Below are 19,172 nucleotides of genomic sequence, written 5' to 3'. Positions count from 1 at the left end.
ACCAAAGAAAACCCCTCCAAAAGAGTTGGTTGCATTAAACATAAAAACCAAAAAAAAAAGTGACATAAAAAGTTTACATTGCCGCTAATTAGCGGTGTTGATATTATTTTCAATTATTTACACTAATTATAAAGTTATGGTGGTTATAAAATATCTTTTGGCTTATGATAAAAATGCATCTTTTTCTCTCTCTCTCCGCTTTGTCGATGTCACTCACACTTGTCATTTGTCACACCAAAACTTCCTCTTTATTCAATATTATGACACCTTAAGCTTTTTGGCCGTTGTCAGTTTTTTTTTTCTTTTGCCATCTATCTATTGCGAGGTATCTTTGCTATGGATAACTGTGATGCAAAAAAATAAGGAATGTGAAAAAACAAAGAATTTTGTTTTCTGTTAATTACAAAACAATTTTCCGCTTACTTTCGAATGAAGGTTCAGGGGTTGGCAGGCTCAGGTCTTGGAAGGTAGAAGGTTTAGAAAAGAAATATCAAATAAAAAAATGTTAAATTCTTAAAGTTTCTTACTTTGGTCTCTTGAGGTTTTGAGACATATTCAGTTCATTGGCTGTAAGAGAAGAACAACGTTCACTATTAATTTAATAGAAAATTTTTTAGAAATTTTTAAGCTACACTTGTTGTTTAGTCAACCCAATGATTTTAAGCTGAAATCAAAACACCAAATATGATTGAAAAAAAAACCAACAATAAAAAACCAAACAAATGAAAATTTTAATTAATTTCGTTATGATTTTCAAGAGATGCCTTTACATACACACAAAAAAATAATACATTTATTTTATGAATGTGTACATAATATGAATGGAATTTTTAATATTACAAATGAAGTATACATATTTTTGTCATTGAAAAATATGTACCTTTACATAATATGTACTAAAAACGTCATGCATTATATGCAACTTTTCTTTTAACTTTTTTCTCCTGATTCTTAATGCCTGCATAATTGGTCAAAATGTATGAATACATTTATTAAAACCCGCATTATAGTCCAGCCAGCAAATATTTTATATTATTGATAAACATGAGCACCAACGCCTCCAGTTAGTATTGTTTTTTCGTATTTTTTTTTTTACAGCAATAAAAAATCTTCAAATTGCGACGGCGACTCAAACTGTACTGAAAAACTAAAATACATCAAAGAATATAATTTTATAATATTTTATATTATTGATAAACATGAGCACCAACGCCTCCAGTTAATATTATGTTTTCGTAATTTTTTTTACAGCTATAAAAAATCTTCAAATCGCGACGGCGACTCGAACTGTACTGAAAAATTCAAATACATCAAACTCGCGTGTTACCTTCAAAACGTTATGTTTCGTTTTTTGTTGTCTCGTATTATATGGTTGTTTTGTATACATATGAGAGTAACTCTATGTTGTGGCTCTCTCACTCTAAGAGAAAACCAGTATTTTTGATATATTAAGTAAAATTTCATTAATTTTATGAAACCGTCTCTATATATTATTAAAAGATTCATAATTTCAAAGCAAGTATTTATGAACACAATATATTATGTAAGTGTACACATTTTTTATGAAAAAGTCCATAAATTTATAAAAATGTATAAATTTATGTACAAATTCATATTTTATTTTTTTGTGTGTATATAATCGGTTTCCCAAAGTCATAGCTCTGCTAGACATAAGCATTTATGTATAGCTAATTTTGGCCTAAAAACTTTGAGCTAGGTTAGGTTAGGTGGCTGCCCGATGTATCAGGCTCACTTAGACTATTCAGACCATTGGTGAACTTCTCTCTTATCACAGAATGTTGCCCGATTCCATGTTAAGCTCAATGACAAGGGCCCTCCTTTTTGTAGCTGAGTCCGAACGGCGTTCCACATTGCATCCACCGCTGAAAAACTTTTTGGTGTTCGGTCGAAGCAGGAATCGAACCCACGACCTTGTATGCAAGGCGAGTATGCTAACCATTGCACCACGGTGGCTCAAGACTTTGAGCTATATTCCATGTATAGGCAAAATGAAAGACCTCTGTTTTTATGTTAATCTTTAGGTAGAACAAAATCAACGAGAAACAAGCAGACCTAGACCTAGACTAAAGTTTCAAGTCAGGGGTGGCTACTGGAGGAGGAGTGCGTGAGTACAATGAGGAGGAGTGCGTCCTCTTGAAATTTCGCAGAAGATCTTTCTGCGGAAATCAAACTGTGACTGATAAAATATAAGTTCGTCAATGGAGATAAAAGCCGAAAAACCCCTCCCAATAAGAAACCTAGTGACCTGCACTAGAGAATCGAAACCGGAATCTCAGATCGGTGCTACAAGAATCGAAAAACCACCTAATTCTAGAAAAATCACATTCAGTATTGAATAGTGCCCTTGGATATATTAGGACCCTTTTAGTAAAACAGGAACATTTACCCTTAATACCATATTACATATACTGCATTTAGATATTTTGGGCTGTATTGGAAAATGGGTAAAAAATGGGTAAAAACCCCTCCAGCCATCCGTAATCGAATAGAAAATTTCACCATACTGCGCCCTTATGTATCACAGGTATATATACTCTAAATGCCATATTGTATTCAATGTCTATAATTATATTTTTGCGATAACTGGAAAATGGGCTCCCTAAAATGTTGTATAAGTAAGACCCCTCCAGTCATCCGTAATCGAATAGAAAAATTCACCATACTTCGCCCTTATGTATCACAGGTATATATATACTCTAAATGCCATATTGTATTCAATGTCTTAAATTATATTTTTGCGATAACTGGAAAATGGGCTCCCTTAAATGTTGTATAAGTAAATCCCAAAGACTCCGAAATAATGATGTTTCTCCAAAGTTAGCTAATTTACACTAATGTGGTATCGAAATTCCCTCTACACACAAAAAAAGTAAGTTATGGATTCAATCACGAAATTAATTGATCCAATTAATTTTTAATTGAAATGTCTTCAATCACAGAAATGATATAAACAATCACCAAAGTCAATTAAAATATTAACTGATCCAATAAAACAATCACCAAAGTCAATTAAAATATTAATTGATCCAATTGAAATAATTAATTGATACTATTAATTCTTGTGATTGATTTTTTTTTTATTTAAAAAATTAATTTTAAATAGAATATTTTTGAAACTTCAATTCAAATTGTAATTGGAAATATTTCGGTGAACATGTTTTCTGTGTAGTGACACATACAGATACCCCAAATGCCATATTGTATTTCCTTCCGCCAAACCAAAACATATTTCATTATAATCGAGCTTTAAAACAGAATTAGTAAGGTTTGCAATTTCCGCAAACAGTTACTGCTATTTCAGCACATTTTTGAAGTTTAGCAGACTTCTCCGTACTATTCAATTTTTATATTAATTAGGAAGGACCTCCTTCTTATAACCGATTACAAAATATTTACTCTGCAAAAAAAAAAAAAAAAAAAAAAAAAACTCTGAAATTTGGCTAGCGTTAGTAAGAGGAGATAAACCATTGGGCAAGGGGTCATGCTAAGCATTCCGTCTCGGAGGCTCTCTAAACAAAACTATAGGACTCTGCCAACAAAGAAGGAATATTATAACCTCAAGTATGTTTGAAGAGTATAATGTTATTTTTGGTCGGGGAACATGTTACATATTTGTCATAACCATGTTATATGATCGGAAATGAAGTATCTAATTTCGTCAAGCATGTGAATGTTTCGCTTTCATGTTCCATATCCAAATATAACATTGAGCTCTTGAAACATAGTTTAGGTGATACTATTACTTCTCTACGTATCTATTCACCGGACTATGACAGGATAACTTTTAAGCGACCTATGACTGCCGAAAATATCTCAGCACAATGGCTGAGCAGTGTAACTAATACGACAACCACAGTCTGCAGATTTTAAACTCATCAATTAAATCTAGAGCAACTAATTTTATTTGCAAAGCTATAAAGATATCTTAGAATTAGAAATAAATCAAGAAATACTAGCCTATTAAAGTTTAACGCTCTCTAGACGTGATTTATCATGGAAGCAATATTTAATTGTACACCCAGAAAAGGAATATGATCACCTCAAACCTATTTTAAGACCACAATGTTATTTTTGGGTGGTGACCATGTAACATGGTTTTCGCAACCATGTTATTTTCTCGGAAATCATGTATCTGATTTCGGCAAGCAGGTTATATTTGACGAGAAAATAACATTTTGCTCTTGAAACATGTTTGAGGTGATCATATTCCTTCCCTGCGTGTATTTAGTTCATGTGTCGTCCCTAAAGGTAGATTGTCTAACGTATGTAATACCACTGTGACCTAAAATTTTCCTATAATTTCCATAACATCTCTCGTTAGTTCCATAAAACATATGCAGTAACTCTGGTATATGAAGTTATGAAGTGATACTACAACCAACCACAAATATTTTCCATCATGTTGCACTCAACGAATTCTTCTTCAATATTCGCTGAAAACTATTGGCAACATCATTATCAGCAGCCATAACATCATCAACAGCCACAAAAGCCAGGAAGTTCGACATTCAGGCTATATCCTATCCTCTTCCTATCAGCGTCATCATTATCAACTTTGTTTGGCGGCATTGACGGCTAACAGAATGAACAAATATTCACAGGAGTATTTGGCAAAGTATTTTTGGCATCGCTTTTTTTTTTTGCCCCATCTCATCTCCTCCTCTCATTCATGGCCCGTTTGAATCCTCTTCGTCAGATTTTCTTTTCATTTAGTGTGCCACAGTTTTTCACGGAGTTTTGTTCTTTTATCCTCATATCTGATGTTTTCATAATGCATGTGGTAAATATTTCATGTGTACAGAGTATGTACGAGAGTGAAGGAGTGAGGGAGAGAGAGAGAGAGTGAATTCTTGTGTCTTGTGCTTTCCACTTTAACCTTTCAAAGCAAAACGTTTAAATCCCTAGGAGAGTATATGTGTAAGCATATGTGTAGTTGTTGATTTCTGTGTATGAATTTGTAAAAAAGCATAAGAGATAATTGAAATTTTTATTACCATCCTTCAAAAGCAAAGCCCCCAAGAGGATGTGTTAATATGGATTTTTGTGTGGATATTCCACAAAACTCTAGCTTCATCATCATCATCAGTAGTTTGATGTTCGTTATGCCTTAGGGTATAAACAGCAACTTTTCACCCACCAACCACATCACTAAAACCATTGCTAGCAACACTTTTCATCATTATTGATTTATTAGTTATCACAAATATTTTTGGTAGCATATTTTTGGGGGGTATTAATACATTTTTCTTGTTTTCGGAATGGATCTTTTTATTTCGTATTACAAATATTAGAGCCACAAATTTGTCAGTGATTAATTCACACAAAACTTTTAGTAATGCATTAGATTTTGGGGTTCTTAATTTTTTTAGAGGAATTCAATATTCAAGTGTTTATGTGGCATCTCTTAGGGGATAATATAGTCAGACATGAAGATTTTTTTTTGTTGTGGGGGGGGGGGATAGATCTTTTTATTTCGTACTACAAATATTAGAGGCACAAATTTTTCAGTGATTAATTCACACAAAACTTCTACTAAAACAATAGATTATGGGATTCATGGTTTTTTTTGAGAAATTCAAATAGTCAAGTGTTATTGTGGCATACCTTAAGGGATAATATATTCAGGCATGAAGAAAATTTAAATATTTTCTTGGATAATTAACAAATATAAAGTTGTCTCTGAGTTAACAAATTAAAATAAATGTTTATACTATTTTTCTAGCATGAAAAGTCAGATATCCGCCGCTTTTTATAGTCATCGTCCTATATTTTTTTTTAATTTTAATTTCTTTCCTTTTTAAGACTTAAAAACTTAGAATTTTATTATGGATTATCTCAAAGGATAATATAGTCAGACATCAAGAAATTTTTTTAATAATAAAAAACTTTTATGACGGCGCTAATAAATTGAAAATATATTTTAGGGATATCATATTTGCTTTGTATAATCATCGTGCTATATATTTTAACTTAATATTAAGTTATTTCCTTTTCAAGAATAAAAACACTCAGTATTTTTTTTTTATTATGGCATACTTTAGGGAATAATATAGTGAGCCAACTACACTTCGAAAACAATGAACCCACCAAGAAGAAAAATTGAAGTCAATTTCACAAAATTTTAGATTATTTTTATAAAATGTTCACAAAAATAAGTAACTATTTTTCCACAAATTATTTTTTTTATTTGTTAAAAAAAACATGTCTAATTTTACAATTATTAACCGAGCTTTATGGACAGATTTAGATTAAGGAACATGATTAATAGAGTCATTGAAAAGAAAACGCCAGATACAAATCTATACACGCCTGGACTGTACATGCTTCGATTCGGGCGAATGAATCTTTCCACAACCTTTAGTATAGATCTGGCTGGCTAATTGCCTGTTTCGGTATCAGGCTAACATGAAATATAACAAAAAAACATGTAGTTTGAAGAAAAAAATTTGGAGTTCAAAATTGGAAGAATAACTTTAGTGCCATACGAAGTTCAAATCTTTATACTTCATTTGTGTATAATTCTTTTGCAGTTTTTAGTTAATTTAATTAACGTACGCAAAAAAAAAATTATTAGAGTAAAGGAAACTTTCTCCAAACATAATAAATCCATGAACTAAAATAAAGTTAAATTAAATTTTAGTGAAATAGAGAGTTCTATGAACCCTATTAAGAAAATACATAATACTCTTAAGAATTTCTTGTTAAAATTTTATTGTATCATTAATTAAATATTTTTCGAATAATAACCAACTTCAATAGCTTTGGCCTCTACTAAGAAATTGAAAATATATTGTACGGTTAATATTTTTCTAATATGAGAAAAATAGATGTCAGTCCGCTTCGCTACATCTTTTTTTTGCTTTTTCTTAATTTTCAATGCTCAGTACTTTTTATTGTTGCATACATTTGGGGATAATGTAATCAATATTATTTTATAGTGACATACCTTAGGGGATAATATAGTTAGAAATCAATATTTTTACAACAATAGTCATTTTCAATATTTTCTCTGAGTTATCGGACCGTTGAGAATTTCTAGAAAGTGACACAAAAAGTGTCACAAGCCATCGGAGATGGTCTGTATCAAAGTTTTTAAGGTTTGTGACTGTCGCAAATTTGTAAACGTCGTAAATGTCTCATGCACGTCGTAAATGTAGAAAAAGTAGCAAACGTCGCAATATACAAATACTTCAGACGCTTCAGCTAACATAAGCAGCGAATAATATCCAAGATGATGAAATATGCGAAGATGTTTCAATTCTCAGGAATGTTCATAAAATTATTAACGAGTTTAAAAAACTTGAGAATAGAGTTATTTCAATTGGAAACTCGAAGCCAAAATTACTATGAACTACTCGATGGTGCAGTAAACGTGACGGTCGGTACTCGCTCATAGTTAACCTTTCACAAATTACTGCAGAAACTGGAAGGAAGGAAGACTACTTATGTCTTGCATAAGTTAATTGCTGTTTAGAGAGAATTTTATAAAATCACTATTTGGCTTATTAGAGCCAATTTCCATACTAATTAAACATTTTCAAAATTGTAGGTAGTCATTCGTTAATGCAACTGAAGCTTGGATGGACATTATGGACCACGAAAACCAAGAATAGTTTGAAGTCGTGAATGAGAAATGCAATACAAAGCAACCTTTTATCGGGGAGCTTAACTAAATTAAATTAAAATATATTCACAATTTCTTTAATTTAAAATTAGGTTTTCTACACTAGGTGTACGACTTTTGCGACATACGTATTATACCGTCGTAAACGTATGGTGCAAACGTCACAATTTGCGACAGACCTACCCTGCAAGCCATAAAAGGTGGAACACATATTTTAAAAAAGGTGCACGCTTTTTTATAAAGAAAATTCAACATTAATTTTATTTCCATATAATTGAAAAACTTTAAAATAGAACATTTTTAATGCATACTTTTAGGCGGTAAAAGTATACACTGATAATTTTATAGTAAATACAGAAACATTGCTCAAAGTGACACAAAAACATAACAAGTATCACATTTAGTGGCGCAAGGTGGAACAAAAGTATATCCGCTTGAAAAAAAGAGGCAAATTTGCCACTAAAGTGGAACAACTTTAACACTGATCGGAAGCTGTTGGAATATTATGAGACTAATAATGAATTAAAAATATATGTTAGGGTTCAAATATTTTTCTAAAAAAAAAAACAATAATACGCTTGCTTTGTATAATCATAGCTCGACATGTATTTTTTAAACGATAATTTATTTCGTTTTATAGATACATGTAAACAAAAATTAAATAAAAGAAATATATGTACACACATTACAAGGGGAGTTTTCCGGGCAAAGACGTATATATGTTTGCTTCAAAACTATTGAAAAATTTTTTGGAATACATTCAGGCGCCACAAATGTCAGCTGTGGTATGACGAGGAAACACAAATATAGTATTGGACGCGTAAATTCTATTTTACTCTAATCTATATTCTATTTATTAATATAAAAAAGTATATTTAGCAAAAAGTTGCACAACAAGGTAAAAAGGTGATACAAAAATGTACCATGGATGACATTTAGTGGCGCTATGGCATCGCTTGTAAAAAGTGGCACATATTTCAAAGAAAGAAAATTCAAATTATATCAATATTTATATATTAAAGTGTGTTTTCTACATACCCACCGTGGTGCAATGGTTAGCATGCCCGCCTTGCATACACAAGGTCGTGGGTACGATTCCTGTTTCGACCGAACACCAAAAAGTTTTTCAGCGGTGGATTATCCCACCTCAGTAATGCTGGTGACATTTCTGAGGGTTTCAAAGCTTCTCTAAGTGGTTTCACTGGAATGTGGAACGCCGTTCGGACTCGGCTATAAAAAGGAGGTCCCTTGTCATTGAGCTTAACATGGAATCGGGCAGCACTCAGTGATAAGAGAGAAGTCCACCAATGTGGCATCACAATGGACTGAATAGTCTAAGTGAGCCTGATACATCGGGCTGCCACCTAACCTAACCTACATACCCCACCAAAAAAATTTGGCACATCTTGAAAAGCACTTCCAAAAATGTCATCCCAAAGATGTTCATTATTTTAACTACACAGGAAGTTATTTTAATTCATTTTTTTAAAACTCGCTTTTTTCATATTTTTAATGAGTAATTTTATTTGTTTTTTTTTTTTTTTGTCTCAAATACGTTAAAAACAGAGTACGAATTAGAGTAATTAATACAAATTATTACATTTTTTAGAAAAAAGTACTAAATTCAGTCTAGAAAATTTACGATTTTTTGAAAATATTTGAGGTCAAACGTTTCAGACAAGCATTAAAAATCATAATAAATTATAAAAATTATTTATTTGGCAAAATATTAAAACATTTTTTAATCCAAATCCAAAACACTCAATTCGAAGTTAAGCAAATTCAGTGCAACGGCTATTGAAATTGTGTACATCCGTCCTATGACAAGTCCATGTTAAATTCATCGCTTCTGCGCCAATTTTGCACCACTTCCGGATCCAAAGCTTTTTTGCTGGGACCATAATATTAACAATTGATTTATTATATTTCTTTATTGATTTTTGAGTTGAAAATAATAATAATAATAATAATTGAAACCAAGTTTTTTTGATTGATTTCAAGATCTTAAAATTTATATAAAGGCAAGTTAATAATTGTCAATACTTTAATATATTATCTCTTTAAAATAGAGACCTCCGTCATTCTACTTACATACATTTAGCTTTTGTCAACCCTTTTGTATGCTTAAACTAATTTTAATCTGATTTTTTTTGTTCATTTGATCCTTTCTGACAAAATTAGATTTTCCAACAACCAAATGCGAATGGTGAAGGCAAAATAAAAAAAAAACACACCAATAAAAATCTCAAAGACAAGTAAAAAAGGTTGGCACAAAAATATATATTCCGTACAACATAAAATTCAATTTAAATAGTTGTCCACTCGATTTATTTCAATATTCTAATGTCCTTTTGATGGTGCTGTTGCTGTTGCTGCTACTCCATCAGATAATGCTCACTCACACGCATACGATTTTAGCTTGAAGAAATAAAATTGTGATTTCCTTTAGCAAAACCGCCACCCGGGGCTTAGAGTTTCATGAGTTTTTTGCTCTGTATTTTGCCGGATGGGCAAAAGGGGAAGTTAGCGATAGAGTTAACTTATGCAAAAATTCATCACGTCCTTCAGGGATACATTGCTACTCACACACACACACACATAGACTTCTATACATGCGAATGATAGAAAAAGAAGGCATATTCTAAGCGTACCACCAAATGACTTTCTATTCTACTCCACTGACTTTGGATGTATCTTCCTTTGGTCTCTTGCTTTTATTTTATTTTTTTCTCTTTTTTTGTGCAAAAGTGTTGTGTCCTTTCAGATTTCCGAAGAATGCAAAAAACCCGAAACGATTATGTCTGAAGGATCTAATATTTGTTGGATGCTACTGCCTGGGGTCGTCCCCAACCCCTGGGCTAGAGAATGTCCTTGCAATATACAGACATCTACAAATAGCTATTTATGTAGAGCATATATATACTAGATATTTTGATGTGTAGAGACTCTATATATAAAATACGAAATGTGTAAAGTTTTATAAAGTTTTGTAAATGCTATCATTAGATTGATGAAGCCGTTGGCAATCACGACAATGTCTATGATGAAATATTTAATACTTAGGACATAGAATGTTTTGTATTGAATTTAACCCAAAGAAATAAAATCGGAGCGATGTTCTAAATAGGGGTTATACAGATAAAGTGGACCGATTTATATGCTGGTCGGTAAACGATATTTCTAAGTGCAAACACCTTAAAACTAAAGCCTATTTTTTTCTGCTTTGTAACACTTACCACAGACTACCACCGACATCCATTTCTCATTGTGATTTAAAAAATCATATTTTTTTTTAAATTTTTTTTATATTTATCTTCATAAATTTTTAAGCTAATTAAGCTAAAGTTGTCTGCATTCTTTCTTTTACGATTCTAAGGCAAAAATCATAATTATTATTGCATAGTTTTAGGGGTGGCATTAAAATACAAAATAAACGATATTTCGATATGCAATATTTCTATGCACACAAAAAAATTTGTTTCTGATTCAATCACGAAATTTATTGATCCAATTAAGTTTTTAATTGAAATGTCTTCAATAACAGAAATTATAGTTTCAATTAAAAAATTAATTGATCCAATTAAAAAATTAATTGATTTTAGTAATTTTTGTTTCAATCAAAAAATTTGTTGATTCAATTAAATGTTTAATTGAATATTTTTTAAAACTCAATTAAAATTTTAATTGGAAAATTTTTTGTGAATTTTTTTTTTGAAATGTCTTCAATCACGAAAATGAGTTTTAATTGGACATCACAAAAATTCTTGATAAAAAAAAATTAATTGATTTCATTAGCAAATTTCAATTAATTTTTTAATTGATTCAGTTAATATTTTAATTAAAAACGAAACTATTTTTAATCACTATACTATATTCCAATCATTTTCTATAACATTTTTTAATCATTTTTAGTTTGATTCAAAAATTAATTGTTTCAAAATAATTTTAATTAAAAAGAATATCCATAATTTTTTAACTGACTTACTCTTCCGAGTTTGATTAAACAGTTAATTGTATCAATTAATTTTTTAATTTAAAATTTAAAAAAAATCAATCATTGACCTAATTGACTTAATGTTTCTAGTTTGATTAAAAGCTTAATAGTACCAATTCATTTTTTAAGTGAAAAAGTTTTCAACTTTTTAATTCGGAATATTTTGGTAATATTTTTTTCTGTGTATATAAATCGACCATTTTATCTGTTATAGCTGGCAAACGAGCAGAAAGGCATCGTCTTAAGTTGTTTGAGAGACAATATGGTCGACGTAGCTTTATCTAATGTAATAGAAGTTCAATAGAAATATGGTATTGTCCATACCTAAAAGCGAAGTCTATTTTTGTGGATCACTAAATAAACTTATAATTCCAATTATTGCTGCTTTCCAACACTTACCCTGTGTTATCACTGTCTTCTATGTTTAAATGTGATTTAATAAATCATAATTTTTATTCACAAGACAAATTTTGTTAGTCTTAAATTTCCTGCATTCTTTCTTTTATGCTGCTAAATTAAAAGCTCATAATAATATAGTATAGTTTTAGGGATGGTATGAGAATACCAAATTATCTTAATCGAGCGAAGCCTATTCCAAAATTCGGAATCGCAAATCGCAAGAATTTATTTTTCTTGTAACGTAAAAATAGAGATACTCTCGGACTCAAATATAATTTTAATTTGAACTTCTCATTAAAGAGAAATATATTGCCAAGATTTAAGTATAAAAGTTTCAGGGTTAAGAAATTATTACCAAACGAAAATTTTGCTATTTGCGATTCCGAATTTCGGAACATGGGGGAATATCCTAGCTAGGCCTTTGTCTATTATAGCATGATTACAGCTGACAAACGGACAGAAATTAATCATCTTTGAACTTTGTTCGTTGGAGATAATAGTGTCCATATAGGCTTTGCCAATGGAATGAAAACTGAATACAATTTTGGTACTGTTAGACGAACCCAAAACTGAAGCCTATTTTTTGGATCAAAACAAAACAAAAAAATAATTTAAATACCTTCAATCACAGAAATGATAGCATTAATCACCAAAATCAATTAAAAAATTAATTATTTCAATTAAAAAATTAATTGATACAATTAATTGTTGGGATTGATTTTTGTTTCGATTAAAGCATTTGTTGAACCATTTAAATTTTTAATTGAGTATTGTTGGTGATATTTTCTTTTCGGTGTATATAAAATAATCCAAATCATTCTGCTTTCCAGCACTCATCGCAGACTCCCACTGTCTTCCAAATATATAAATATCATAATATTTATTATTATATTTATATTTATCCACAATCATTACCCTGAGTCTAAGAAAACTCTTTCGAAGCACAAAAATGTTGTTAGTCTTATAAATATTTTGCATTCTTCCTTTTACGATTGTAAGGCACAAAACAAAACCTCATAATAATATTGCATAGTTTTAGGGATGGTATGAAAACACAATTTTAATATCTTACAATTTTGTTGCTATTGTATGCAGTAAAACAAAAAGAAAGAATACATTACGAATAAGGTAGTAGTCGGTAAATAATAAAGTTTTACCTGAAATTTTTTGTTTCACTTTTGTTCGAAACGAAAAAAGGGTATCATGAAAAGAAGGCAAGGGAAAATATGCTACATTTTTTGTTTTCATATTTTTTTATTTGTAGACTTCTACATAATCTACACATTTTTTACATTTCCTTTATTCTTTTATTTTTCTATTATCGTTTCGTTTTCTTAGTTAAAGATATTAAAATGTGGTTGAAAACCTTTGTTTTTTGTTTCTTCCCCCAATTACTATCATAATTTATTATGAGTTTTTTTTAAATAAATTAATAAAAAAAATTGATATTAATTAAATTAAATATAGATTCAAATATCACTATTTCGATAAACTATTTCTAAACGGCTAAAAAAATGCTAAATGATTAAAAAGAAAGATACATCCAAAGAAAACATTCTTTCCTCAGGAAGGAAAATATAGACAAACGGAATTCCCTTTTCTTATAAAGTATTTTTTTTTTTTTTGTAGAGCAGATAAAATCGAATTTATGATAAATGATTCAACGATTGTCTGCAATCTATTTTATTTGGTTTTAAAGACAATTTTTTAGCTTCGAAAGAAAACTAAAAAAAACAATACTATATAAATTTATGAAATTATAGCATACTTTTAGGAAACATATTAAATTTATGGTAATCTCTCATAAGTGGATACCTTCGAACTGTGGACAATATGTAACCGGAAATATCTATTTCAGAGTGGTAGCACTGTACACAAAAAATTTTTTCTCATTCAATTACGAAATTAGTTGATCCAATTAATTTTTTAATTGAAAGTCTTCAATCAATCAAACTTTTAATTGGACATAAAAAAGATATTTGATTAAAAAATTAATTGTATTAATTAGTTTATTAATTGAAAAAAAAATCAACTTCAATCAACTTTTCAATCGGATATAATTTGGTGATATATTTTTTTTTGTGTACTTGCAATACACAGACTGAAAGACTCTGCATGCCATAATTCTAACTCGTAAATAAAATGCATCTATTGTAAATTATGAAATTCCTTTTCCAGACAAAACAATCTACAATTAAGAAAACACACAAAATCTACGAAGAGTTAGGTTTGTTTTCACCTTCTTACCTTTCATTGAAGTTGGTTAACTGTAGACAAATTGTTGGAGTAGGAAAATAAATAATTTTCAATAGAAAGAGGGATTTTTTGGTTTTTGTTACAAGACCAGCAAATTAATTAATTAATTTTACTTGTAGTTTTAATCAAACATTTTATTGTGTATGTCGCCAAGTATAAACCAAATTAAATAAATAAATAAACCAAATCAATTCATATTTTAATTTGTTTTAAGATGAACACAATTTTTAATTTCAGTATATTTCCTTTAATTAGTAGTTGGAAAAAAATTTTCGACAATAACTAACTAACTAAATTTATTGTATGATTTTTTATTTAATATTAAATTTTAATGAAAATTTCATTTGTTATTTTTTTTTGTTTCTTTTAGGACGCAATGAACTTATCGCCCGTTATATCAAATTACGTACCGGCAAAACGAGAACCCGCAAACAAGTCAGTTCTCATATACAGGTCTTGGCTCGTCGGAAACTACGGGAAATCCAGGCGAAAATCAAAGTTGTAAGTCCATCTGATCTTGTATGAGTACAATCAACCTCAACATTCCCATCCCATTCATCCCTTTCTCCTATGTGCATTACGTTTCATTTTTATGTAATCATTATTATTTATTTTTATATTTATTTTTTAATTTTCTGAAATAATCAATAAAACAAAAATATTTTTTTTAAATCGATTCATTCAATTTTTTATGTATTTATGTTTCGCTCGTTCGTTCGTTTCCTCTTTCATGCTTATTTCATCGTAAATCCATTTTCTATATATTTTTGACTTTGGCGTCTTATTGTATTCTATGTGTATAGTAATTTTTAAGATAATTTATTGTTTTTGGAGAAAAAGCAAGTTTTTTTTTTCAAACAATATAACTTTTATTATAATAACTTAAAATAGTGCATACTTTTAGGAGGAAATTTTTAAGGTAACTTTTTTTTGTAATTTGTATTTATTGATTCTTTTTTTTACGTAAGTGATACAATCAAAGGTTAGCAGGAAATTCTTAAGACTATTATGTATTGTCTTAATTGTGCATAGAGAGTAACTAATAAATTCGTTATAAATACATATGCTTGAAAAATATTTTTCTTCAATTCAAAAGCTGAAATATTTCGATAATAGCCATAAATTTTTTGTGCTCTCAGGGGATGCATTTTTGAATCATTTATAAATATATACTTTTAAAAATATTTCATTTCAATTGAAAAGCAGTATTTTTTCTAATAATAGTTAAATATAGAGTATACTTTCAGGAGCAGGATTTTTATATCCTATTACTTAATACATTCCTTATAAATAGAAGCATTTGAAAAATATTTTATATAATAATCTCAACAATAGAATTAGCAACTACTTTTCAATACATTAGTAAGAAGTTTTCTAAATTAAATTAATTTCTATCTTTAAAACATATTAGCGAATGTATTGAAGACAAGCAATTTGTAGGGCCAGTTAAATCTTTGTTGAGGGTGGGATTAACCCTGAAATCGACATGATTTTACATATGAAAAATGCTCATCCTTGTGTGTTTTTTGGATTTATAAAATATTTGTGGGGTCTCACGGAATTATGACATACTTTCAGGATTGAAATTTCTAATTTACACTGACGTTTTTAATTTACAGATAAATTCGAATTTATGATAAATGATTCAACGATTGTCTGCAATCTATTTTATTTGGTTTTAAAGACAGTTTTTTAGCTTCGAAAGAAAACTAAAAGAAACAATACTATATAAATTTATGAAATTATAGCATACTTTTAGGAAACATATTAAATGTATGGTAATTTCTCATAATTTGACACCTTCGAACCATGGACAATATGTAACCGGAAATATGCATTTCAGAGTGGTAGCACTGTACACACAAAATTTTTTTCTGATTCAATTACGAAATTAGTTGATCCAATTAATTTTTTAATTGAATTGTCTTCAATCAATCACACTTTTAATTGGACATAAAAAAGATACTTGATTAAAAAATTAATTGTATTAGTTAATTTATTAATTGAAAAAAATTCAACTTCAATCAACTTTTTAATTTACACTGTTTTCATTTAATTAAAAAATGGTAAAGTACTATTTTTCTAGAGGGTTGACAAATAACAATCAAAAAATACAAATGAAAAAATGCTACAAATATATTTTCTTTGCAATTTTCCAATGTTTGGGTGTAACAAGTTTTTCAAATTTAAAACAGAACAAGGCCTAATGTTGGAAAGTGATAGAATTTTCACGAATAGCAGAAACTTCTCAATACATTAGTAGCAATTTGTTTTATGGAAATTAATTTCTATCTTTCAAAATATTAGGATAAGATCCACCTTCAAACAGAAGGTGGAAAATGATCATCCTTCTGTTTATTTTATTTGTGGGGTCTCACGGAATTGTAGCATACTTTCAGGATTGAAGTTATTAATTTAAACAACAATTTTTTCTGGAGGTTTGCTAATTTACAATCACAAAATCTAAATGAGACACATTTTTCTTCATTTCTCAATATTTTGGGAAATAAAATTTTTTATTGTAAAACAAAAAACACATTAATTTGGAATGAAATAGAATTTTCGCGAATTAATACAAAATCCTATTTTTTTGAAGCCGTTCCTTTCAAAATTATCTGACTGCATAAAAAATCAAAATTTATTTCATATAAAAATTCTCTTATCCTACATCTTTAAGTTTTATACAATTTCCATGATTATTGCTCTAAATGGTATATCTCTTTACAATCTGAAATCTACAATATCCATATCACTTGGCCAAATAAATCACTCTTTGTGTAGTATTTGTATTTGTATTTTTTTTTTTTTTTGTAAGTTGAGAAAATTTTCCAACGTTTTCTTTGTTGTTTTTACGAAACATTGTTTCTATAGCTAAAATGAAATGAAATTGCGTTTTTGCCGACGTTATAAAGTTCACTGAAAACAGAAAACACTTAACTTACTTTGATATTTCAAACAGAAAAGATGTCAGTACTTTATATACATAAAAATGTATAAATAGTTGGTTGTGTAGATTTCGTATATACACCGATATACAAACAAATAATATTATATGGGTTACTCATGGTTTTAGGCTTCCAATTGGGATTAAGTTTTTTTTTTTGTAGTATACCTTAGGGACGAATTTTAAAATGAAGAATTGTAACATAAAATCGGGAGATAGGTTAGGTTAGGTGGCAGCCCGATGTATCAGGCTCACTTAGACTATTCAGTCTATTGTGATACCACATTGGTGATCTTCTCTCTTATCACTGAGTGAGTGGCACCCTGTATCACAAAGAATAAGTACGAACTAAATTCGCTGTTGTATAAAATTTGTAAGCCCCATACTTACTGCCAATATTTTTTAGTATCTAAGTTGGAGAACTTCACAATCAGGGTACCTCACACTGGATGACACCTCGCTCAGATTAGGCTATAACATGGCTTGGCATGAGAGAAGTTCCCACTGTCCCTTGATAAAGGGTCAAAATTCTAAATCTGTTTCCTTCAACACTAACGTTCAAGGATATGTTTCATAATATCCTCTTTGTATCTTTTTAATCAATTTCAGGAAATTGTTATATACAGTGAAACCAGTCAAACGTGGACACTCTGAAAGCCGGACTACTCCCAAACATGGACAGTTGCCTAGGGACGTTTGCTAACACATTAACATTGACCTCTCAAACCTGGACAGCTCTCAAAGGACATGGAGTCCATATTTTATATCTTGAATATTTTTAATATACAATTTGCATTTAATCTTCCGAAATGTTATATTTTACAGTCATATGTCGATTTTTGTTGATGGATGTCCTAACCACAGACATACTGGGTTTTACATGGACAATTTTTATTCCATTTGACTGTAATTTAGTCAGTACCTAATAGGCTCCATAGGCACCCGTTTTACCGCTAGGACTGCTAGAGCATTTTGAACACGAACTGATTATCTCAAATTGTATCAAACAGGCCATAGTAGTACAATTATACTTTTGTGTACCAAAATGTACCAAAACTACTACAATTGTACCAACTTTTACATACCTGGCGGACACCTCTCAAAAGTGGACAATTTTCGCGAGACGTTCGCTATATTAGCACATTCAAATTAACCTCTCAGAGAGAAGTTCACCACTGTGGTATCACAATGGACTGAATAGTCTAAGAGAGCCTGATAAATCGGGCTGCCACATAACCTAACCTAACCTAACCTAACCTCTCATAAGTGGACACCTTCCAAATCTGGACGAAATTTAGACGACCGTGGGTGTCCACTTCTGTTTCACTTTATTTTTAACGAAAATGTATAAGAAGAACAACAAATACTGTTGGGAAAATTGTTACGCCTGAAGATATGCAACGAAAAGTAGCTAAACCAAAATCTGCCCTGAACTATTAATTACTAACGATTGATTTTCGATGAAGTGGATTTAAAATGATTGTTGGGTTAATTTAGATTTAATTTGAAAAAAGCGTCTTCAACATTTCGTAGAAAAAGTTTATAAAATATATATAGCCCCTATATAAACCGATCCCCAGATTTGGCTTGCGGAGCCTCAAAGAGAAGCAAGTTTCATCCGATCTGGTTGAAATGTGGAACATGGTGTTAGTATATGGTCTCTAACAACCATGCCAGAATTGGTCCATAACGATCCATAATTATATATAGTCCCCATATAAACCGTTCTCCAGATTTGACCTCTGGAGCCTCTTGTAGGAGTGTGGAACGTGGTGTTAGTATATGTCCGCTAATAACCATACCAAAATTGGTCCATATCGGTCTATAGTTAGGTTAGGTTAAAGTGGCAGCCTGATTAAGTTTCAGACTCACTTAGACTATTCCGTCCATCCCCAATCACACAAAAATTGGTCCATATCGGTTCATAATCATGG

General features: G+C 30.1%; 1 protein-coding gene across 5 annotated transcripts in view; it reads left to right on the top strand.

Moving 5' to 3' along the window:
* sd (TEA domain transcription factor 1 homolog scalloped) overlaps nt 1-19,172 on the top strand; it is a 295,172-nt gene that overhangs the window by 254,179 nt on the left and 21,821 nt on the right. For all 5 annotated transcript variants that reach the window (XM_075299339.1, XM_075299338.1, XM_075299336.1 and 2 more), the window contains exon 4: nt 14,665-14,795. In XM_075299339.1, coding sequence (XP_075155454.1) covers nt 14,665-14,795 — 131 coding nt within the window. The remainder of the gene's footprint in view (nt 1-14,664; nt 14,796-19,172) is intronic.

The sequence above is a fragment of the Haematobia irritans genome, chromosome 3 (assembly GCF_050003625.1).
Source record: "Haematobia irritans isolate KBUSLIRL chromosome 3, ASM5000362v1, whole genome shotgun sequence".
Lineage (NCBI taxonomy): Eukaryota > Metazoa > Arthropoda > Insecta > Diptera > Muscidae > Haematobia > Haematobia irritans.
This window is presented reverse-complemented; position numbering and strand designations above follow the sequence as displayed.